We start from the raw sequence: 25,633 nt of genomic DNA on the forward strand, positions 1-25,633 counted from the left end.
TTTGGCTGTATTGCGATACAAATCATCTGTAATATCCAGCCAAGCCTAAGAAGGATTGGACCTGTTTCTTTGACTTTGGGACAGGCCACTTTTGGATAGCATCCATTATGGCCTGTAGGGGGTTGATAGTTCCTTGACCCACCTGGTGTCCAAGGTAAGTCACTCTGTTTAGGCCTATTTGACACTTCTTAGCCTTTACAGTTAGTTCTGCCTCTCTTATGCGCTCAAAGACTTTTTGTAGATGTTCAAGGTGTTCTGCCCAGGAATCCGAAAATATGGCCACATCGTCAAGGTAGGCGACTGCATATTCTCCCAATCCTGCTAGGAGACCATCTACAAGTTTTTGGAAGGTGGCGGGTGCATTCTGCAGCGCGAAAGGGAGCTCATTAAATTCATACAGCCCGACGTGTGGTGAAGGCTGACCTTTCCTTGGCGGATTCATCTAGCGGTACCTGCCAGTACCCCTTGGTTAAGTCCAAGGTAGAGATGAACTGGGCCCATCCCAGTTTCTCCAATAATTCATCTGTGTGTGGCATTGGATAGTTGTCTGGGTGAGTTACAGCATTTAGCTTTCGGTAGTCCACGCAAAAACGTATCTCCCCATCTGGTTTGGGAACTAGAACCACTGGAGATGCCCATGCACTGCGGGATGGGCGGATTACACCCATCTGTAGCATATCCTGGATCTCCCGTTCTATAGCAGTTTTAGCTTGAGGAGACACCCGGTAAGGTTGGGCTCTAATTGGGTGAGCATTACCTGTGTCAATGGAGTGGAGTCCTGCGATGGCTGAGAATGTCGGCATATAGCTAGTGCACATCTCCTTGATCTGCTGTTGCTGCATACACCCGAGGGTTATGGAGAGGTTCACCTCTTCAACACCACCAGCACTTTTCTCTTCGTAGTAGACACCTTCATGCCACTCAGTGTCATCTCCTCCCTGGGCTATAAACTGACAAACCTTTAATTCTCTGGAATGAAAGGGCTTTAGAGAATTAATATGGTACACCTTAGGCTTTCGGTTGGAGGTGGGGAATGCTATGAGATAATTAACAGCTCCCAGGCGCTCTTAGACCGGGAATGGCCCATCCCACAACGCTTCCATTTTATGGGCCTGGAGCGCCTTTAAGACCATGACCTGGTCTCCTACTTTGAAGGACCTGCTGCTCACAAACCGGGTAGAATTAGTGGGGGAAGCAAAAGTGGATGGGAATCTGGGAGGCAGTGACCATGAGTTGGTTGAGTTCAGGATCCTGACGCAGGGAAGAAAGGTAAGCAGCAGGATACGGACCCTGGACTTCAGGAAAGCAGACTTTGACTCCCTCAGGGAACAGATGGCCAGGATCCCCTGGGGGACTAACATGAAAGGGAAGGGAGTCCAGGAGAGCTGGCTGTATTTCAAGGAATCCCTGTTGAGGTTACAGGGACAAACCATCCCGATGAGTCGAAAGAATAGTAAATATGGCAGGCGACCAGCTTGGCTTAATGGTGAAATCCTAGCGGATCTTAAACATAAAAAAGAAGCTTACAAGAAGTGGAAGGTTGGACATATGACCAGGGAAGAGTATAAAAATATTGCTCGGGCATGTAGGAAAGATATCAGGAGGGCCAAATCGCACCTGGAGCTGCAGCTAGCAAGAGATGTCAAGAGTAACAAGAAGGGTTTCTTCAGGTATGTTGGCAACAAGAAGAAAGCCAAGGAAAGTGTGGGCCCCTTACTGAATGAGGGAGGCAAGCTAGTGACAGAGGATGTGGAAAAAGCTAATGTACTCAATGCTTTTTTTGCCTCTGTTTTCACTAACAAGGTCAGCTCCCAGACTGCTGTGCTGGGCATCACAAAATGGGGAAGAGATGGCCAGCCCTCTGTAGAGATAGAGGTGGTTAGGGACTATTTAGAAAAGCTGGACGTGCACAAGTCCATGGGGCCGGATGAATTGCATCCGAGAGTGCTGAAGGAATTGGCGGCTGTGATTGCAGAGCCCTTGGCCATTATCTTTGAAAACTCGTGGCGAACGGGGGAAGTCCCGGATGACTGGAAAAAGGCTAATGTAGTGCCCATCTTTAAAAAAGGGAAGAAGGAGGATCCTGGGAATTACAGGCCAGTCAGCCTCACCTCAGTCCCTGGAAAAATCATGGAGCAGGTCCTCAAAGAATCAATCCTGAAGCACTTAGAGGAGAGGAAAGTGATCAGGAACAGTCAGCATGGATTCACCAAGGGAAGGTCATGCCTGACTAATCTAATCGCCTTTTATGATGAGATTACTGGTTCTGTGGATGAAGGGAAAGCAGTGGATGTATTGTTTCTTGACTTTAGCAAAGCTTTTGACACGGTCTCCCACAGCATTCTTGTCAGCAAGTTAAGGAAGTATGGGCCGGATGAATGCACTATAAGGTGGGTAGAAAGCTGGCTAGATTGTCGGGCTCAACGGGTAGTGATCAATGGCTCCATGTCTAGTTGGCAGCCGGTGTCAAGTGGAGTGCCCCAGGGGTCGGTCCTGGGGCCCGTTTTGTTCAATATCTTCATAAATGATCTGGAGGATGGTGTGGATTGCACTCTCAGCAAATTTGCGGATGATACTAAACTGGGAGGAGTGGTAGATACGCTGGAGGGGAGGGATAGGATACAGAAGGACCTAGACAAATTGGAGGATTGGGCCAAAAGAAATCTAATGAGGTTCAATAAGGATAAGTGCAGGGTCCTGCACTTAGGATGGAAGAATCCAATGCACCGCTACAGACTAGGGACCGAATGGCTCGGCAGCAGTTCTGCGGAAAAGGACCTAGGGGTGACAGTGGACGAGAAGCTGGATATGAGTCAGCAGTGTGCCCTTGTTGCCAAGAAGGCCAATGGCATTTTGGGATGTATAAGTAGGGGCATAGCGAGCAGATCGAGGGACGTGATCGTTCCCCTCTATTCGACACTGGTGAGGCCTCATCTGGAGTACTGTGTCCAGTTTTGGGCCCCACACTACAAGAAGGATGTGGATAAATTGGAAAGAGTACAGCGAAGGGCAACAAAAATGATTAGGGGTCTAGAGCACATGACTTATGAGGAGAGGCTGAGGGAGCTGGGATTGTTTAGTCTGCAGAAGAGAAGAATGAGGGGGGATTTGATAGCTGCTTTCAACTACCTGAAAGGGGGTTTCAAAGAGGATGGCTCTAGACTGTTCTCAATGGTAGAAGATGACAGAACGAGGAGTAATGGTCTCAAGTTGCAATGGGGGAGGTTTAGATTGGATATTAGGAAAAACTTTTTCACTAAGAGGGTGGTGAAACACTGGAATGCGTTACCTAGGGAGGTGGTAGAATCTCCTTCCTTAGAGGTTTTTAAGGTCAGGCTTGACAAAGCCCTGGCTAGGATGATTTAACTGGGACTTGGTCCTGCCTTGAGCAGGGGGTTGGACTAGATGACCTTCTGGGGTCCCTTCCAACCCTGATATTCTATGATTCTATGATTCTATGAATGCTCTCTGGCATGTTTATCATACCAGTCTTTTTGCTCTTTTTGAGCATCTTTTAGGTTTTCTTTAGCAAGGGCTAAAGAAGCATGGAGGGTGTTTTGTAGGTTGGTTATAAAGTGCAGAATGTTAGTTCCTGGAGAAGGTGTAAACCCCTCCCATTACTGCTTCACCAACTGTAATGGCCCCTTAACCTTGTGGTCATATACAAGTTCAAATAGTGAAAACCCTAAATTGGGATATGGTACAGCTCTGTAGGCAAAGAGCAACTGCTGCAACACTAGGTCCCAATCACTGGAGTGCTCATTTATGAATTTACGTATCATTGCTCCCAAAGTTCCATTAAACTTCTCCACCATGCCATTTATTTGATGGTGGTAAGGGGTGGCAACCAAGTGATTTACCCCATTAGCTTCCCAAAGGCTTTCCATGGTTCCTGCCAGGAAATTAGTTCCTACATCTGTAAGGATGTCGGAGGGTCAACCTACCCTGTCAAAAATGTCTGTTAGTGCCTGGCACACACTTTTAGCCCTGGTGTTGCTTAGAGCTACTGCTTCCGGCCATCGGGGGGCAATATCCATGAAAGTCAATATGTACTGCTTTCCTCTGGATTTCTTTTTCAGAAAAGGACCCAGAATATCTACAGCTATTCGCTGAAATGGAACCTCAATGATGGGGAGTGGCTGGAGAGGGGCTTTGACCTGGTCTTGGGGTTTTCCCACTCTTTGGCATACCTCAGAAGATCGGACATAGGCAGAAACATCCTTGCCCATTCCCTCCAAGTGGAATGACCTCCCCAAATGGTCTTTGGTCCTGTTCACCCCAGCATGGCTACTAGGATGATTGTAAGCTAAGCTCAAGAGCTTTTCCCGGTACTTAGTTGGAACTACCAACTGTCTCTGAGGATTCCAGTTTCCCTGGTGCCCACCAGAAAGAGTTTCCTTATATAAAAGTCCTCTTTCTACAACAAACCGGGATCGATTAGAAGAGCTGAGAGGCAGTGGGGTTGCTCCGTGCCTCCGTCCAAGATCTCTGTAGGCTTTCATCTGCTTCCTGTTCGGCCTGGAACTGTTCCTTTGATGCTGGAGACATCAGTTCCTCACTGGATTGTGGACCTGGGCTTGGTCCCTCTGGAAGCGATGCAGGTGATGTGGCCGTTTCTGTTGATGGTGAACCGCTCTCCGCTGGTGCACTCTGGGGTATTTCAGGCTCTGGCTAAGCCTCTTGTGTAGGATCATCTGCTTCTGCTGTCAGTGCAGGCTCGGTGGTGCCCTCTGGTGTTAGAGCTGTAGATGGGTTTGCAAGCACTGGACTCAATGCTGGCAACGGTTCTGGTGCCGGTTTCTTCGCCAGTTTTGGTTCGGGGACTGGCTTTAACTGGGTCTCTAGGACTGGATCCACTATGGCCGTTGCAGTTATTGGCAGGGGATCTGGTTCCTCAACCTCCATCTGGGTCTCTGGTAACACAGATGGGGCCCTGGTGGAAGGCTCAGGAACAGGGATAGGTGTGGAAGCTGGCTTAGTCTGGTTGAGGGTGACCATTCCCACCCTCTTGGCCAGCTTTAAATGGTTGGCCAAGTCTTCCCCCAGCAGCATGGGAATGGGATAATCTTCATAGACTGCAAAAGTCCACATTCCTGACCAGCCTTTGTACTGGACAGGCAACTTGGCTGTAGGCAAATTGAAAGAGTTGGACTTGAAGGGTTGAATCGTCACTTGGGCCTCTAGGTTGATCAAGTTGGGGTCCACTAAGGACTGATGGATAGCTGACACTGCGCTCCAGTGTCCCTCCATGCTGTAACCTTCTTCCCGCTCACACTCACAGTTTCCCTACACTCTAAGGGTATCTGGGAGGCATCTGGGCCTGAGGACCTTTGGTGTGACCCCAGTGCAATGAACTGTAATTTGTTGGGGTTCTTGGGGCATTTGGCCTTCACATGCCCCAGCTCATTACATTTAAAACATCTCCCAGTTGACTGGTCACTGGGGCGAGGTGGGTTGCTGAAGAATGGTGTGGTGGGACGATAAGGTGTCTGAGGTTTTCCTTGGGATGTAGGTGGGATCTTGGGTTGCCCCTGGTGATAGGGTTTTGTTTTGGGTTGCCCCTTCTGATATTCGCTCCAACTGCTACTAGTTTTTCTCTTTTCTGCCACCTCCACCCATTTGGTTCCAATCTCCCCCACCTTGATTACAGTTTTGGGCTTCCGATTTAGGATGTACCTTTCTATTTCCTCAGAAACACCCTCTAAGAACTGCTCCATTTGTATTAGGAAAGGCAACTCTTCTGGAGATTTAACACTTGCTCCTGATATCCAGGCATCCCAATGTGTCACAATGTGGTAGGCATGTTGGGTAAATGACACGTCTGGTTTCCACCTTAGGGCTCCGAACCGCCGATGGGAATGCTCGGGTGTTAGCCCCATTCTGATTCTCACCTGGGTTTTAAAAAGTTCATAACTGTTCATGCGTTCCTTAGGCATTTCAGCCGCCACCTCTGCTAAGGGTCCACTGAGCTGCGGCCTCAGCTCTACCATGTATTGGTCTCTAGAGATGCTGTACCCAAGGCAGGCTATTTTGAAGTTTTCTAAAAAGGCCTCGGTATCATCACCTGCCTTGTAGGTGGGGAACTTTCTGGGATGAGAAGTGGTACCTGGAGAAGGATTGCCAGGGTTGGTTGGTATATTCTGCTGAGCCCTTGCCTTCTCCATCTCCACTGCATGCTTCCTCTTTTTTTTTTTTTCTTTCTCCTCCATAGCACCCTTGTGGGCAGCTTCCTCTGCCTCCACCCTGGCTTTTTCTGCCTCCATCTCCAAGCGCCTTAAGGCCACCTTGCTATCATGGTCTTTTGGTTTCTCTTCAGCTTCGAATCTGGCCAGCTCTAGTTTATTAGCTGCTTCACTGGCAGTCATTTTCCTGCTTTCTTGTGCTTAACTCTAGCTATACAGGAGAGTTAGGGAAAAAAAACAAAACTTGTGAATTTCCCTGCAGGAGGTTAACTACCCTGCCTTTAGGTAGAGAAAACTCCAGCTCAAAAAAGAAAAATCCCTTTGTAAAAAAACTAACACCTCTGTCTCCAGGCAATAGACAGAAAACCCTCTAGCTACTCTCAGCTTAAAAAAAAAACCTCTTTAGGTCTGTGCTTTTGGTTCAAAATGATCTCTGGTTCAAAATGATCCCACCACTCTGCCACCAAGTCAGGGTTCCTTCCCCACTCTGAACTCTAGGATACAGATGTGGGGACCCGCACGAAAGACCCCCTAAGCTTATTCTTACCAGTGTAGGGGTTAAAAACTTCCCCAAGGTACAAACTTTGCCTTGTCCTTGAACAGCATGCTGCCACCAGCAAGCATTTTAAACAAAAAACAGGGAAAGAGACCACTTGGAGACATCTTCCCCCAAAATATCCCCCCCCCCCCCAGCCCTATACACCCCCTTTCCTGGGGAGACTTGAGAATAATATCCTAACCAATTTGTTACAAAATCATCAAAGACCCAAACCTCTGGATCTTGGAACAATGGAAAAATCAATCAGGTTCTTAAAAGAAGGATTATATTAAAAAAAAAAAAGTAAAAATCATCTCTGTAAAATCAGGTTGGAAAATACTTTACAGGGTATTCAGATTCAAAACACAGAGGATCCCCCTCTGGGCAAAACCTTAAAGTTACAGAAAACAGGAATAAACCTCCCTCTTAACACAGGGAAAATTCACATAAAACAAAGATAAACTAATCCACCTTGCCTGGCTTACCTATACTGGTTGCAATATTGAAGACTTGGATTAGGATGGGTTGGAGAAGATGGATTTCTGTCTGGCCTTTCTCAGTCCCAAGAGAGATCAACCACCTACACAAAGAGCACAAACAAAACCCTTCCTGCCCCCCCAAGATTTGAAAGAATCTTGTCTCCTTATTGGCCCTTTGGGTCAGGTGCCAGCCAGGTTAGCTGAGCTTCTTAACCTTTTGCAGGTAACAGGATGTTGCTTCTGGCCAGGAGGGATTTTATAGCACTATATACAGAAAGGTGGTTACCCTTCCCTTTATATTTATGACATCTTGTATATAACTTTTCATCATGTTTGATTATTTATTTGAGAAAGAAAACAACTTTAAAGACACAAAGTTTTTGAGAACTTCTCCCCCATGTGAATTACAATTTTATCCTCATCTCAGCAGTTTGTTTGCATAATTTCCAGGTTAGGGTTATGAACTGTCTTTTTCTGACATGATCATCAAAAGCACTTGAAAAATCCAGGACTATAACTTTTGTAACTAGCCTGAATTTGTTTATTTCACATTTCCTCCTCTGCTGTAATTAATTATACTAATTAAATGTTGAATAGCCAAAGTGCTAACACACACTACAGATATCAGTTCGTGTTGCTATATACTTAAATTTTACATGAGCCTATGTGCATGTCTCATTTGTCCCATTCATCTCCTCTGTTCATGTTTAAACCAGTCACCATATTTCACTCTGGTGAAGGTATTTTGAAAAGAAAAGCATGATTTTATTTTAAGTAGACATCTCTGTGTAAATTGCTTAGGAAACTATGTGATACAGTCAGGTTTGTGTAACTATAAAGGACAAAATACTACTGATCCAATGTACAGATTGCGGGAAGGACAATGGGGAAAAAATCACTTCCACAGCAAGATAAAGTTAATGTCTGCAAAAAAAAAAAGTATGTATAGAAAATGTCTGAATTACTTTTCCTGTCTGTATCCTTCATCTGTACAAGGGCCATATTTGTATGCATAGACAAAACGTGGGATATAGTCAGAAGTAATTGCAATAACAAATGCATTAGTTATGACAGCCAGGACTCCAATTCCTTCAAGGATTCCATACCAGATACCTAAGAGAAAAAAGAATCAATTGAAAGAATAAGAACATTCTTTTTATACTATTTTTCTTGTTTGCTAAGAAACACAATCCTTGTGCCAAAAAAGCTATGTTCAGATCCAGACTGGGATTAAGCTAAACTTCCCAAGAATTTTGCCATCATGAGCTGCGTCCAAACTAGATTCACACAATAGGTTCCTTCTAGTTTTAGATCCAATCTGTAAATCCCAAACACCCAAATCTGGTATACCGTTTAAAACTTTACCTTGTAAGTATATAAAACTCAAAAGGATAGTCTTTTCAAGAGAGTGAAGATGAGGAAACAAAGAATTGTTACAATGGAGATCAGTAGGGATGAAAATGTTTATTGTGAATGCTGCTTAACTGTATGGGATACATATACTATCTCCTACTTACAGTCACTCTCAGATCAAGCAGAAAGGCTAGAAATTCCACAGGCTGACACCAATCATAAACCTTTGTTACTCCTTATCAGGGTGATTTGAGATGTGCTGTCAATCTGTCTCAGAGAACCCCTCACAGTTGTATGTTAACATCACTGCTTCCTGACCATTCTCAATTATATCAATAGTACATCTTCAGTGCAGCAGACCACCTTCTCTGTAAAATCAAACCTCTTTAACAAGGTATAACTCAGTGCCAAAAGTATAACCAGGAAGACCCAAGTATAAGCCACGAAAAAGTGGCAAAAAGAGACTTAAATCCAGCTTGAATTCTACTTATGGCCAAAAAGTATCATCTCCTTATGTCAGGACTCAGTCAGCTTAGCTCTTAAACATCACAGAGCTTCTGCTTTGAAAGTCCATTGATATTCAAAAAAGAACAGGATCCGATGAAGTGGATTTTAGCTCACGAAAGCTTATGCTCAAATAAATTTGTTAGTCTCTAAGGTGTCACAAGTTCTCCTGTTCTTTTTGCGGATACAGACTAACACGGTTGCTACTCTGAAACCATTGATATTCAGTAATTTTGGATATCATTTTAGGCCCAGAGGTTTGTTTTTTTTCTTTTTCCAATAAGTAGCCCAGTGGTTCCCAAACCTGTTCCGCTGCTTGTGCAGGGAAGCCCCTGGCGGGCCGGGCTCATTTGTTTACCTGCCACGTCAGCAGATTTGGCTGATCTTGGCTCCCAGTGGCTGCGGTTCGCTGCTCCAGGCCAATGGGAGCTGCTAGAAGCGGCGCGGGCCGAGGACGTACTAGCCGCTGCTTCCAGCAGCTCCCAATGGCCTGGAGCAGTGAACTGGGAGCCGTGATCAGCCGAACCTGCAGACGCGGCAGGTAAACAAACTGGCCCGGCCCGCCAGGGGCTTCCCTGCACAAGCGGTGGAACAAGTTTGGGAACCACTGAAGTAGCCTAAAGGTGGGCCTTTAAAACCATATTTTAGAGTTCAATACAATGATCTCTCACTGGGAATTGTTGGCTCTCAGTACTTTTGAAAAACAAAGTCATTTATTTAGGTGATAAAATCTGGTTTTAAAGCCTAACTTCAGATTCCTATTGTTTAACATTTTGGCCATTGTTGATATTTGTAGTTAACCTGTTATACCCACTTCCTTTCAGTTATTTTTAAACTTTTCATGGCATTAGCAGTTTAAGAGAATAAAATACAAGCTGGTAGTACAATGACTGCGCATCATCATTGTGCTCTCTTACCTATATCTTACCTATATCTGTTGCTCTTGCAGGCATAGGTCTCCTCCACTGGGTAACAAACTTGTAAGCATCTAGTCTTATTTCTATAATATTGTTAAGCAATGCCAGGAGAGGTGCCAGTGGGAAGGCAGCAACGAAGATGGTGGTAAAGCCAAACTGTAAAACTAACATCAGATTGCCAGATTAGAAAATGGAAACAAATGCGGCCTTAAAAGGAAAAGCTTTGAACTGCTGCTGAGTTCCATAAGAAAACTGCATATTGCTGAACATTTGCTCACCCATCTCTAAGTACTCATCCATTAAGCCGTGGAGATTCATTGGCTGCAGATTCCAATCTTTTTCCCATTGAGGTAGTAAAATTTTATGCTCCAATAACTGCCCTCCTTTCTTGATCTTGCGTCGTGACCACCAGTTCTGTAGTAACCTACATTAGACAGACAGATCATCGAGCTTGTGATATCACTGGCGGTGCCTGTTCAAGAATTTACAATATTCACGGATATCATCATGAGTTAGCATCCTAGGCCAATTTTGAACTGTTGCAAGCTACCTGAGAGTGCATACCTATGGAGATACTTTCTCACGAGCATTCCTCAAAAAATTCTTAGAAGATAATATTCAAGCCAGAGCAGAAAGCCTTTACAAGACCTTACATGCAACTTAAGCTTCACATTAAGGGTTTAATTTCAACTGAAGGGCCCCTTATCCTGGGGTGATATTTTCAATGCACAAACCTAAGGAGATTTTTTTTAATATCACAGAGCCTTCTTGAAAGAGTACTTGTTTAAGAATATTGTTTTCTTCTGTAGCAAGGATGCATCTTTAACAAGGTTTTGGAGAAACTACAAAGATAAGGCAGGATTGTGACCAGCCCTTATGATGCTATGCAATGGTTATCTGATGGGGGAGTTGTTAATAATAATAAAAATCAGCTAAAGGTTGTACAAAGCTTCTCAGATGAATGAAAATGGTTATGTGAGTGCTAAGTATTATTTCATCTTGGGCAGCTAGAAATCAGAGACTGCAATTGTGTGTTCTGATTTGGAAGTCACTTGAATACACACTTTAGGGAGGCAAAATTCACACTTCATTGAAAAGGGACTGTGCTGGAAAGTGTTTCTATTAGGTTTGTCAATCTGCTCTTATTCATTTCTGAATCCAGTTTATCCTTTGTCACCCCCTTTCTTTTGCTGCTGAAAAGCTCTCAAGGATAAACAAAGGCCTTGTCTGAATGCCCAGACTATTGCTTTGTGAAAGGGGATATAATAAACTAAGGAAGCTTGTTCTCAAATATTTGTGAGATAAAGAAATTAAGATACTGGCTGAACTGGGAAGACAGGAAGTCTAATACCCTGTGTACCTTTGTTCTATTGAGTATTTCAGGTCTAGCAGCAACTTATAGTGCCCCAAAAGTTTTTATCAGGTTGCTGGCACACAACGAACACAGCTTTTTGGACAGGGTTTCAAGGCTGGAGCTCTGGACTATACTTTGATGTGTCACAAGAAATGTAGTATATTCTTCCAATCTCTTAAAGATTTAAAAATCTTGGCCTAACTGTTCTCTTTAGAAGCTGCACAATAAAGTTGTGAAAGATAATTAATTTTAAACAACATGAAACAATTCAAAAGGCTCAAGTATTCCATAAACCTTTATTTGCTGAGCAGCAGTTAATGCTGTACCTGGGAACAACAAACCCACAGCATCTGTTGGGGGAGGTGCAATAACAAGGAAAAAGTTTTTTTGAAATGGCTGTTTTAGAGAGACTAGATAATTTAAATTCCATTTACTTTATTTACAGCATCCATCCTACAGGGGAGGGGAGCAGTGTTTTTTTTAATGTTTTCTCAAGCTGTGCTTTTGTGCTCTCCCACTTGTGTTTTTAAAGCTAACATACAAAACAAGAAACTGGTGAGAGGAATCCTTTTTTGGTCCCAGAGCACGGATTGTTTTATAGAGGGACAGTGGCACCACTTTAGTTAACGCGAAGACTAGCTTACTGTTTAACAGCCAAAGTGCTCTAAAATCCACATGCTTACTTAGACTGACTTGATGAATTACTCTGCTATGTGGGGATCTGAGGCAGGGTTAGTGGTCCAAATTTGAGGTCATCCAAGCAAGAGGTTCCTGGGGTAGAGCCTCCCCACAAAGTCAGATGACAAACATTTTATGGTTCTTATAATAATTTTTTTTGCGCATATCTGGAGCTCAAACTATGGCTCTTATCCTTCCAAAACTGATATCAACTGCATGGAACAGAACTCTGGGTCCAGCACCTACTGCCTCTTTGAGGAAAGCAACGTATAAAAAAAAGTGTCAGGGTAAAGTTTGGAATGGAACATAAGCAGCTCTCATGAACTGTGAGTTTGAGTCCTGCTCTATGCAGCTTTCTGAGAATGTGTGTTGGGCACATTAGTGGCTCTCTCAGCCTGTATTCTTCAGGGGCTCCCTCTGGAAGTATTGCCTTGAGAGCAAAGCTTCTGGTTCAAGAGCTGTTATTTCAAAGTGCTCCAAAATCTACATGCACACTCAGGTTTTACTTGAGCAATATTATCAAGGAAAACAGCATTAATTAACTAGGGGGAAAATGAAAGACTCTGGTAAGCAGCAGCATTAGAATAATGTAACCATGATTCTAAACCTCATCTGCTTCTAGAATAAGGGGGCAGTGTGATCAAATAAAAGTAAGTAACTGTGATTCAACATTAGCATGACCAAAGAGGCTGCAATGAGCATCACAAAACACCCCAAAAAAGAGAGCTAAGTACTAAGGACTTAGTACTAAGGACTGGTCTAAGTTCAGCATTGATCAACGTGATGCCAGGATACTGTCTTCAGTCAAAACAGTAACTTGTATTTATCATAAAAAATAAACACATAAAAATAAAATGTTCATCTTTCTACAACATTGCATCCTGTCTACACAAACCAAAGGTTCACAGCTATCAGTTTCACTCCTAAAAGTACTGTAGTTTCTACGAAAAAGGGGTCTGAAGGAAACATTAGAAATTTTGAAAATTTTAGTCACATGGCGCTATATAAAACAGTCATAGCAAACCTCAAACAATATTCACCCCCCACACAAACTGCTATAGAAAAGTCATGCAGTGCACAATCTACCATAAATATTTTGATATGATACTCTAATCCAAAAGAAAGATTTTTTTTGCAGAACTTTTTCTACTCCTGTTAAAGTGGAAATGCTGGTTCAGCCTTAACATTAGTGGAGCTACCACACCATCAGAATATTGCTGTGCAATATTAGGGCTAGGGGTAGAAATAAGAATGCAAGTTATGTCTTTGTGGTCAAAGGCCCCCTCAGAAACCACCTGCCCTCAAAGTGTTCTAGGTGCTCAGGGAGATTGTCTGGAGTATGGGTATCCCACAACATGAGTTGGGGTAGACTCTGTGATGCAAATTAGCAGCCATTGGATTAAGGGGCTCCAGAAATGTAACCTCACCAAAATAAGCTGCTTATAATTTTCAGAGTGCACTAAAGTCCACGTGCATATGTAAATGGCTTTAAAAACTCATATGCTGCAATAGAGTCTGGAGTACAGCCTGTGTTGCAAATTTAGGGTCTGAACCAGAACTCTGTATCCTAACATCCCTGATCCTCAGTAAAATATGGATCTAGATCCAAACTTTGCATGCGGCCCTCTCTTTCTATAATGAGCTATACCAAATCTTCAGATCTCAACACCTTATCTGAGAAATGCTGAGATCCACATATGGATCCAAACTTTGGTACTCACGTCCATGTATCAGAAAACCAGGGGCTGGGGCTTGTATGAAGTCCAAGAGATTTAAAACAAATCATTTAGTATTTAATATGTTCACATGTATTTGTTCACATATGCTTTTGCTTAGCTAGTTAACATTTACAATTAAAAGCCATAATCTCCATTCACCTATGTTTGGACTTTTCCTTTTTCTCCTACAGTTGCATAGGGTATGATCATATTTTAATAAAATAATGCTCTCAATGGGTGAACTTACGGATAACCCAGTTCCATAAAGTTGTTCCACATTTGTTTTAAAACCATGATAACTCCCATTTGCAAGCAGAGATCTATCAAACAGCCACTAGGATGACACTGAAGGAAGAGGAAAAAAGTTATGTATTAATTAGGGCTGTTGATTAATTGCAGTTAACTCACGTGATTAACTCAAAAAAATTAATTGCTATTAAAAAAATTAATCACGACTAATCACACTGTTAAACAATAGAATACCAATTGAAATATATTACATATTTTTGGATGTTTTTCTACATTTTCAAATTGATTGATTTCTATTACAACACAGAATACAAAGTATACGGTGCTCACTTCAAAGTATGTTTTATAACAAATATTTGCACTGTAAAAATGATAAAAAGAAATAATATTTTTCAATTCACCTCATACAAGTACTGTAGTGCAATCTCTTTATCATGAAAGTGCAACTTATAAATGTAGATTTTTTTTGTTACACAACTTCACTCAAAAACAAAACAATGTAACTTTTTAGAGCCTAAAAGTCCACTCAATCCTACTTCTTATTGAGCCAATCGCTAAGACAAACAGTACTTGTATTAGGTGAATTGAAAAATACTATTTCTTTTGTTTTTTACAGTGACAATATCTGTAATCAAAAATAAATATGAAGTGAGCACTGTACATTTTGTATTCTGTGTTTAATTGAAATAAATATATTTGAAAACACGCAAAATATTTAAATAAATGGTATTCTATTATTTAACATTGCGATTAATCACAATTAATTTTTTTAATCACTTGACAGTCCTAGTATTAAGATATATTTTTAAAACACTTATATTTTAAAGCATTTCCCTAGTTTTTACATGTGCAGCCTGGATGAATAGGAAATATTCAAATTTCTAGGGTGAAATGAACTGGAGTTTTGCCATTGACTTCAATGTAGCCAGGCTTTCTCCTCCGTACTTTAAAGATATTTCTAGGAAATATGGGCTATGGTGTGTATTTTTCTTTGGTTTACTTAACAGTGGCTAAAATGAATTTTAATGCTTTTGAAAGGTAACATTGATGGACCTGTAGAATTAAACTACCCACAGAAGTAGTACAGCATGGGCAAAATAATGCCTATTGCTTCAACTACCGTGCTGCCAATATAGTCAACCATGCATGATGGGGACCTTTTTTTGAATGAGAGCTTGGATAAATCTCCATGCCCATTCAATTTTTCTGCTGTAAATTGCTTTAAAGGGCAATGGCTGTGATATGGACACTTATCTTCTGGATGGTACCACCAACTCATTTCACATCAGCCAATAAACATGAAACAGAATGAAGCAATATTTGACCTCTAACGACCTAACCTGAATTCATACTATTGACTTGAAGCTGCAAGTCTCTAAATCTTAAACCATTCAATTTACCCAAAATGTGTGTTTTACTTAAGTAATGAGCTATCAATCATAGCTAATAACTGATGTCAACTTTTTCAGACCTGGGTGTCTAAAGGTAGACTCCTAAATCAATATATAGGAACTAAATAGAAGAGGCCTAATTTTCAGAGATGCTGAGTAACCTGAGCCCCACAAATGAAATCAGGGGAAGTGGTGCTATTTAGCATCTTTATATGCCCAGGTTTGAAAAAGTTGACTTTAATTTTTAAAGTAGTACTCTCACATAAGGGCAAACCTAAGAACCTATCAACAATAATGGGCTGCACTTCTATTGTGCCTTTCATCCAAGAATCTCAATGGTCCTCAGAAATATGAATGAGTTAGGCTGCCTAACAGGCCTCTAAGATTGTGAATAGGTGACAGTAATACTACCCTAATAGGGGAACAGAGCACAGAGAGGTGAGCCACCAGTCCAAAGTTGTATAGCAAAGCTGAGAACTCAGAAGAAAAAACACATTTTCAGGTTCCCAGTCCTCTGCTATGAAAAACAGATATGTCCTTCCTCACTGCTCTTTAATGGAAGAATAAATCTTACACGTGACTATAGTTTATGTCTTTTAAACATTCCAGAGTTTCCTTTTTGCACAGAGATTTTACAAGAAAAAAAAAGGGATTGTTTACCTCTTCCAGTCTCCATCTATTAAAAAGTTTGTTGTATTTTCCTGGACGGCCTGCAAATCTGTGAAATGAGATTTTTGTTTCTTAATGGAAATTCCAATAACATTTTGTATTACTAGAATTGTTGAATTTTATCCATTGACCAAACCTGTTAACTATAAACAGTTTAAATGATGAGCGGCTGAAGGCCATGTGCTAAAATATGAGATCTAAAGAGAGCCTTGACTGTGGAGGGGAAGAGGTGTAGGAGTTATTTCAGAATCCAAACTGGTACAGCCATCCACATTTTGCAGGCAGCCCCAAACTCTATAATGTGCAGAAACAAACCCCTCAGAACTTTGAGATGTTTGTTAGAAATCCAAGCCTCCCAATTCTGCAGTGGCTCCAGGAAGGCAAACCATTATACTCATAAAAAGAAAAGGAGTACTTGTGGCACCTTAGAGACTAACAAATTTATTAGAGCATAAGCTTTCGTGAGCTACAGCTCACTTCATCGGATGCATTTGGTGGAAAAAACAGAGGAGAGATTTATATACACACACACAGAGAACATGAAACAATGGGTTTATCATACACACTGTAAGGAGAGTGATCACTTAAGATAAGCCATCACCAGCAGCAGGGGGGGGAAAGGAGGAAAACCTTTCATGGTGACAAGCAAGGTAGGCTAATTCCAGCAGTTAACAAGAATATCAGAGGAACAGTTGGGGGTGGGGTGGGAGGGAGAAATACCATGGGGAAATAGTTTTACTTTGTGTAATGACTCATCCATTCCCAGTCTCTATTCAAGCCTAAGTTAATTGTATCCAGTTTGCAAATTAATTCCAATTCAGCAGTCTCTCGTTGGAGTCTGTTTTTGAAGCTTTTTTGTTGAAGTATAGCCACTCTTAGGTCTGTGATCGAGTGACCAGAGAGATTGAAGTGTTCTCCAACTGGTTTTTGAATGTTATAATTCTTGACGTCTGATTTGTGTCCATTCATTCTTTTACGTAGAGACTGTCCAGTTTGGCCAATGTACATGGCAGAGGGGCATTGCTGGCACATGATGGCATATATCACATTGGTAGATGCGCAGGTGAACAAGCCTCTGATAGTGTGGCTGATGTGATTAGGCCCTATGATGGTGTCCCCTGAATAGATATGTGGACAGAGTTGGCAACGGGCTTTGTTGCAAGGATAGGTTCCTGGGTTAGTGGTTCTGTTGTGTAGTGTGTGGTTGCTGGTGAGTATTTGCTTCAGATTGGGGGGCTGTCTGTAAGCAAGGACTGGTCTGTCTCCCAAGATCTGTGAGAGTGATGGGTCATCCTTCAGGATAGGTTGTAGATCCTTGATGATGCGTTGGAGAGGTTTTAGTTGGGGGGCTGAAGGTGATGGCTAGTGGCGTTCTGTTGTTTTCTTTGTTGGGCCTGTCCTGTAGTAGGTGACTTCTGGGTACTCTTCTGGCTCTGTCAATCTGTTTCTTCACTTCAGGAGGTGGGTATTGTAGTTGTAGGAATGCATGATAGAGATCTTGTAGGTGTTTGTCTCTGTCTGAGGGGTTGGAGCAAATGCGGTTATATCGTAGCACTTGGCTGTAGACAATGGATCGAGTGGTATGATCTGGATGAAAGCTAGAGGCATGTAGATAGGAATAGTGGTCAGTAGGTTTCCGATATAGGGTGGTGTTTATGTGACCATCGCTTATTAGCACCGTAGTGTCCAGGAAGTGGATCTCTTGTGTGGACTGGTCCAGGCTGAGGTTGATGGTGGGATGGAAATTGTTGAAATCATGGTGGAATTCCTCAAGAGCTTCTTTTCCATGGGTCCAGATGATGAAGATGTCATCAATGTAGCGCAAGTAGAGTAGGGGCATTAGGGGACGAGAGCTGAGGAAGCGTTGTTCTAAGTCAGCCATAAAAATGTTGGCATACTGTGGGGCCATGCGGGTACTCATCGCAGTGCTGCTGATTTGAAGGTATACATTGTCCCCAAATGTGAAATAGTTATGGGTGAGGACAAAGTCACAAAGTTCAGCCACCAGGTTAGCCGTGACAGTATCGGGGATACTGTTCCTGACGGCTTGTAGTCCATCTTTGTGTGGAATGTTGGTGTAGAGGGCTTCTACATCCATAGTGGCTAGGATGGTGTTTTTAGGAAGATCACCAATGGACTGTAGTTTCCTCAGGAAGTCAGTGGTGTCTCGAAGATAGCTGGGAGTGCTGGTAATGAAGGGTCTGAGGAGGGAGTCTACATAGCCAGACAATCCTGCTGTCAGGGTGCCAATGCCTGAGATGATGGGGCATCCAGGATTTCCAGGTTTATGGATCTTGGGTAGCAGATACAATACCCCAGGTCGGGGCTCCAGGGGTGTGTCTGTGCGGATTTGTTCTTGTGCTTTTTCAGGGAGTTTCTTGAGCAAATGCTGTAGTTTCTTTTGGTAACTCTCAGTGGGATCAGAGGGTAATGGCTTGTAGAAAGTGGTGTTGGAGAGCTGCCTAGTAGCCTCTTGTTCATACTCCGACCTATTCATGATGACGACAGCACCTCCTTTGTCAGCCTTTTTGATTATGATGTCAGAGTTGTTTCTGAGGCTGTGGATGGCACTGTGTTCTGCATGGCTGAGGTTATGGGGTAAGCGATGCTGCTTTTCCACAATTTCAGCTCGTGCACGTCGGCGGAAGCAGTCTATGTAGAAATCCAGGCTGCTGTTTCGACCTTCAGGAGGAGTCCACCCAGAATCCTTCTTTTTGTAGTATTGGCAGGAAGGTCTCTGTGGGTTAATATGTTGGTCAGAGGTGTGTTGGAAATATTCCTTGAGTCTGAGACGTCGAAAATAGGATTCTAGGTCACCACAGAACTGTATCATGTTCGTGGGGGTGGAGGGGCAAAAGGAGAGGCCCCGAGATAGGACAGATTCTTCTGCTGGGCTAAGAGTATAGTTGGATAGATTAACAATATTGCTGGGTGGGTTACGGGAACCATTGTTGTGGCCCCTTGTGGCATATAGTAGTTTAGATAGCTTAGTGTCCTTTTTCTTTTGTAGAGAAGCAAAGTGTGTTTTGTAAATGGCTTGTCTAGTTTTTGTAAAGTCCAGCCACGAGGAAGTTTGTGTGGAAGGTTGGTTCTTTATGAGAGTATCCAGTTTTGAGAGCTCATTCTTAATCTTTCCCTGTTTGCTGTAGAGGATTTGGTGACAATGTATACCTTCAAATCAGCGGCACTGCGATGGGTACCCGCATGGCCCCACAGTATGCCAACATTTTTATGGCTGACTTAGAACAACGCTTCCTCAGCTCTCGTCCCCTAATGCCCCTACTCTACTTGCGCTACATTGATGACATCTTCATCATCTGGACCCATGGAAAAGATGCTCTTGAGGAATTCCACCATGATTTCAACAATTTCCATCCCACCATCAACCTCAGCCTGGACCAGTCCACACAAGAGATCCACTTCCTGGACACTACGGTGCTAATAAGCGATGGTCACATAAACACCACCCTATATCGGAAACCTACTGACCGCTATTCCTACCTACATGCCTCTAGCTTTCATCCAGATCATACCACTCGATCCATTGTCTACAGCCAAGTGCTACGATATAACCGCATTTGCTCCAACCCCTCAGACAGAGACAAACACCTACAAGATCTTTATCATGCATTCCTACAACTACAATACCCACCTGCTGAAGTGAAGAAACAGATTGACAGAGCCAGAAGAGTACCCAGAAGTCACCTACTACAGGACAGGCCCAACAAAGAAAACAACAGAACGCCACTAGCCATCACCTTCAGCCCCCAACTAAAACCTCTCCAACGCATGATCAAGGATCTACAACCTATCCTGAAGGACGACCCATCACTCTCATAGATCTTGGGAGACAGACCAGTCCTTGCTTACAGACAGCCTCCCAATCTGAAGCAAATACTCACCAGCAACCACACACCACACAACAGAACCACTAACCCAGGAACCTATCCTTGCAACAAAGTCCGTTGCCAACTCTGTCCACATATCTATTCAGGGGACACCATCATAGGGCCTAATCACATCAGCCACACTATCAGAGGCTCGTTCACCTGCGCATCTACCAATGTGATATATGCCATCATGTGCCAGCAATGCCCCTCTGCCATGTACATTGGCCAAACTGGACAGTCTCTACGTAAAAGAATGAATGGACACAAATCAGACGTCAAGAATTATAACATTCAAAAACCAGTTGGAGAACACTTCAATCTCTCTGGACACTCGATTACAGACCTAAGAGTGGCTATACTTCAACAAAATCTTCAAAAACAGACTCCAAGGAGAGACTGCTGAATTGGAATTAATTTGCAAACTGGATACAATTAACTTAGGCTTGAATAGAGACTGGGAATGGATGAGTCATTACACAAAGTAAAACTATTTCCCCATGGTATTTCACAAATGCAAATGCATCCGATGAAGTGAGCTGTAGCTCACGAAAGCTTATGCTCTAATAAATTTGTTAGTCTCTAAGGTGCCACAAGTACTCCTTTTCTTTTTGCGAATACAGACTAACACGGCTGCTACTCTGAAAACTCTCCTTACAGTGTGTATGATAAACCCATTGTTTCATGTTCTCTGTGTGTGTGTATATAAATCTCTCCTCTGTTTTTTCCACCAAATGCATCCGATGAAGTGAGCTGTAGCTCACGAAAGCTTATGCTCTAATAAATTTGTTAGTCTCTAAGGTGCCACAAGTACTCCTTTTCTTTTTGCAAATACAGACTAACACGGCTGCTACGCTGAAACCCATTATACTCATGCAATCAATGAGGATCCACACAGGCACAGGGATCGGCTCATGCAGATCCAGCTCCAGGATTGGGGCCTCAGATATGCAGTCTGCATTTCAGGTCAATCTCTGTTACAAACAGATATTCATAATAAATCCTTCTCACAGTTCTAATAGCTCTATATGTAATTCCCTGCTCAGGCAAAACTCCAAATGACTTCAATGGAAATTTCACCTGAGAAAGAAATGAAGGATTGGAACTTCTGGATCTTACAGGACACTAGATTTTGCAAGTCAGAAGAAGATAAAAGACATAAAATGGATGGCATAAAGAAGTGTCTAATATAATTAGCATAAATTGTAATATTGCCTGTAGCTTGTTTCAATATGTTTAGTAATTTATAGTTAAACAGAGTAATTCTATGATATTCTTAGCAAGAGGTTTTCTATTTTTTCCATCTTTAACTGAACCATCATCATAAAACTTGGCAGTTCCAGTCAAAGAACTCAAATGTTTTGTAGACATAAATTAATTAGTATTTCCAACAGTCTTGTAAGGTTGGCAAATATTATCAAACTTATTTAAAAATGGTGAAAATGAAACAAGGTCAAGATGCTTGACCAAGCTTACACAGTGAATAAGCAACAGTTATAGAAATAGAATCCAGGAACCCTGGCTCCCAATCCTGTCTGCGAACCACTATACAGCACTGCTAGTTATAGGATTTGTTTTCCAGGAAACATTACCAATAGGAGACTGATGAGCAAAAAGGGATGGAGCTAGATCCAGCTTTTGAAATGTATCAGCATGTTCGACACAAATCTGTTTTTAGGTATCTAAATAACTGGCCTGATTTTCAGAGGTTTTGAGCATCCCCAATCCCTGTTGATGTCAATAAGAACAGCAGGTGCTCAGCACCTCTGGGGAAAAAAAATCAGATTTTAAGATCTTAAACTTATATCCATGTTTGAAAGTTTTGGTTTTAGTTTATACTCAGCTCCACAAATGTTGCTGATTCTTACATCTATCTATCATGTTAAAACATTTTCTTTACCACAATTTAATACATTACCATAATGAAATATCTAGCACTAATAGTTTGGTATGCATTTCCCTCTTATATTTAGGAGATAAAATCATGACCAAAAATAACTTACCTGCCAAGGAAAAAAGCAATATAAAAGATAGAGCTGTTTAAGTTGACAAACTGGAAGAGGAACATTTTCAAGGCAAAACTGTTTTCCCATTCAGATTCTGTTCTAGGATGTTCTAAAAGGAGTGACATAGTACACATTACATATTTACAAATGAAATGAAGTTGCAAGTGTCTTACAGAGTTCCAGGGTCAACCTGCCTCCTAAAGAAGAAATGATAGATCTCAAATTAATTTAACTCTTTAAGTAAAAGTTTATTTTTCCCCTTATTTTTCCCCTTTTCAATAAAGTGTGCAGTTAGAGGGCCACAAAACTCCTACGCCAGCTATGACCAGCTTGGTTCTATGCACAAATCAAAAATGGTGTCCCTAAACTGTGCAACATCACAGAACTTCCAGTGAGAGTTCCATTCTCCATTTTGATGTCTCTCTTTCTGAATTCAGTTTGAATCTTCAATTTTTTTAATCCTTTGAGATACCTTGATTCTTCTCTTAGTACATTTCCCAGACCAAGGAAGAGCTCTGTGTAGCTCAAAAATTTGTCTCCCTCGCCAACAGAAGTTGGTCCAATAAAAGATATTACCTTACCTGCTGTATCTCTTCGATTCTTCTCAGCAGTTGTGCATGATAAAGCTTAGCATCAGCAACTCAATACACAATGGCATGGTAGACAAGCAATGAAGTGATTAGAATTGGCAGCAACCTCTCCCTATCAGCTTCTCATAAACATTTTCATGTCCTATTCTGTGCTACTCCTTCTGTATGGAAACATCTTCCCTCAATGAATCCACAGGGACACTACTTTCTCATCAAGACTCAACTCTGTCATGATGACTCTAAGGTGTCAGGCATTTGACAACACCCTGGGGGCAGATGGAATGAATTGGTCCTTTATATTTTTTAACTACAAATATAAATCTGCATATAAACACCTCAAAAGTTTTATTTAATTCCTCACTTCCACTCTTTGCAAGAAGATTTTAGGATTTTTAGAGCACGAATTGTATCTTAATTAGAACTGGCTGTTAATTATTGAAATTTGCAATTTTGACATTTTTCATAAAAATTTCAAATTGCTTTTAAAAAATTAATTATGCTATAATGTATGCAGGTAAACAATTCAAAACTACCTGAGTGATTTAGAGTCTAAGTCACATAACTCACCATGAAATCAATAAATACACTTTGGAGTGTTTAAAATAGATGTAGTCACATTGTTTCAGTGAAAAAACAACTGCATTTTTTTCTTTGAGTTCTTTAATAGAAACCCTTTCAGATTCGAGGTGTGAGCTGCTTAACTAGAACAAGCAGAAGTAATTAACCAAGATAGGGTGGGTGAACTTTTCAAACACTGAATGAGATATTCAATCCTCTAAAGTTTATATGGTTGCTTAGAGACAAAATAAACACACACATTATAAGGCTGTGGTGTACCTTTCATTGGAAGATCCCAACCTGTTGACAACCAGTTATTGGTTTTTTCTTCCTTTCCTTTTATTATTGTAATGAGGACTTGGCTACACTTGCAGATGTAGAGTGCTGGGATTTAAACCAGCCCTCAGAGACAGCAGCAGGAAAGCACTGCAGTGTGTTTACACTGTCAGCTGCAAGTGCAGTGGCGTGGCCATATTTGCACCTCTTGCAAGGCCACAGAGAGCAGTGCATTGGGTAGCTATCCCAGTGTGCAAATGGCTGCTGCGTGCTTTTCAAGTGGGGGGTGGGAGTAGAATGTATGTATATGGGGGGAGAGACAGTGTGTTTTGCGGGGTAGAGAATGTGTCAGCATGCTGTCTTGTAAATTCAGACAGCAGCAGGCAGAAACCCTGACATCAGCACTCCGCTCCCCCTTCTCGCTCTCACACACGCAGGCCTCCACAGCATCAGCATTCCACAGTAATGGCTTGCTTTGTCCCAGAGCAGATAACCATGCCGGCTGTCAGAAATGGAGCTTTGAAGAAGGATATCCACATGCCAGCAGCCAAGTTCAAAACAATGACCAGAGTGGCCACTTGACTTCAGGGGATTATGGGATGTTTCTGGAGGCTAATCACAGTGCAGTAATGCAACACGTCATCCACACTGACACCTCGCACTCCAGCCAGGGCACAGCAAGCTCTATGCTTCTTGTGGAGGTGGATTACCAGGAATGCTTCAGCTGCAAAGTCCAGGCCCTCTAAATGCCTTGCCAGTGTGGACACCTCAGGAGTTAGGGCGCCCGGGGCTGATTTTGTGCACTCTAACTTGCAAGTGTAGCCAAGCCCTGAGTTCACGAAGCATCTAGGAACACAAGGGCAATAAAAAGTCATTCCACTGAAGGTGAAAAGTAGCCAACTGTGTTCTCGTCCAAGTCAGAAAATGCTGAAGTGAATTTAAATGTTCTTTTTAAAATTTTAGTTAATTTTAGTTTTATTTTAGTTCTGTTTTAATTGGAGTTATGAACGAGTGAACACTTTCCTATCTGTTTGTCTATAGGCAGACCTTGCAGTTTGCCTGCATCTGAACACCAGAATTTGTCTTGAGAAATGATGTTAGTTCTAAAAACTGGTGCTGGATTGCTTAGGCAGGGTTAATGGTGTCTGTCATCCAGTTGTGTGACATATTTGTTAGAAGGGCTGTCACTGGGTAATCCTGCTGCCTGTCACCATTGGCCTTATGCAAGACCTCAGATTGACTGGTGTTTAGTTTAGGCCCATTTAGGTTTTACAGTTAGGGCAGGGTCATTTGGACTTTGGAGAAGTGTGTGTGTGTGTTCCAAAAAGTGCAGAGGCCAGTGATGGAATGAGGCTAGTTGTTTTTCAACTGCAGCCACGAATGACCTATTGCTCTTAGGAATTACTTTGTGAAGTTCTGTTCAGTTAAGTTGCAGTGTTTTGGCTAGTTCCATATATATATAAATGGTCTGTCCTCACTAGTTCTTGCCTTCAGCATTCTTGTGACTGACCTGGACACTTACCTCAATAATAAGCACTTTTCCAAAGTCTATTATGTATGGAAACAAAACGTACATCATCATGACCTACTTCTGCAGGACCAGAAGCCATATTATGAAAGGGATAACTGACACTCTATTACACCAGATGTCAGAACTTTTCACGTATAATAGGAAAAACAGCTCTAACAAATCAAAGCTTTGTTCTCTCTCATTTCCTGTAGCATTCAACAAAATACTTTGATAGACACATTTAGATCAGTAAGGGTAAAATCTGAGTTTAACTAGGCACAAGATTATATAAAATAATTTGGATGAGCCCAATGACTGTCAAACTTTTGTGGGTGCTTCCAAACACCTAGTCACTTATCGATTAATAGGTAAAGTGGAGTTTCATGTAAAGCAGTACTAGTAAATGTAGGGCATCAAGCGCCTGAGTTAAAATTTTTTGTAGTCTTCTCTGTGTGGAGAATTACCATGTCTTTAGTATTACACATGTACAAATCTCACAGCCTCCTGTTACATTGAAAGACTGAGTTCTTTGTGTGAATTACAGCACAATCAACTATATCATTAAATTGGCTAGAACACATCAGATGAAATGTTAAGAATAAAATATTGACACAGCACCAGATTGGAAATTAAAAAAGTACCCTCCCTGATCACAACTTTTTGACTGAATTGTGATTGCAAGTTTTATTATTAGTTTCTTTTTAAAGAGTCAAAATTACAGCTGGTCAAAAATTTGATGGAAAGATTTTCCAGTGAAAAATGCCATTTTACCTA

General features: G+C 41.9%; 1 protein-coding gene across 5 annotated transcripts in view; it reads right to left on the minus strand.

Annotated features, from left to right (window-relative positions):
* ANO3 (anoctamin 3) overlaps nt 1-25,633 on the minus strand; it is a 386,869-nt gene that overhangs the window by 12,691 nt on the left and 348,545 nt on the right. For all 5 annotated transcript variants that reach the window (XM_043516667.1, XM_043516665.1, XM_038406144.2 and 2 more), the window contains 6 exons: nt 21,923-22,034; nt 16,024-16,081; nt 13,971-14,068; nt 10,252-10,397; nt 9,985-10,137; nt 8,165-8,312 (listed from right to left, as the gene is read on the minus strand). In XM_043516667.1, coding sequence (XP_043372602.1) covers nt 8,165-8,312; nt 9,985-10,137; nt 10,252-10,397; nt 13,971-14,068; nt 16,024-16,081; nt 21,923-22,034 — 715 coding nt within the window. The remainder of the gene's footprint in view (nt 1-8,164; nt 8,313-9,984; nt 10,138-10,251; nt 10,398-13,970; nt 14,069-16,023; nt 16,082-21,922; nt 22,035-25,633) is intronic.

Source organism: Dermochelys coriacea, chromosome 6 (assembly GCF_009764565.3).
Source record: "Dermochelys coriacea isolate rDerCor1 chromosome 6, rDerCor1.pri.v4, whole genome shotgun sequence".
Taxonomy (NCBI): domain Eukaryota; kingdom Metazoa; phylum Chordata; order Testudines; family Dermochelyidae; genus Dermochelys; species Dermochelys coriacea.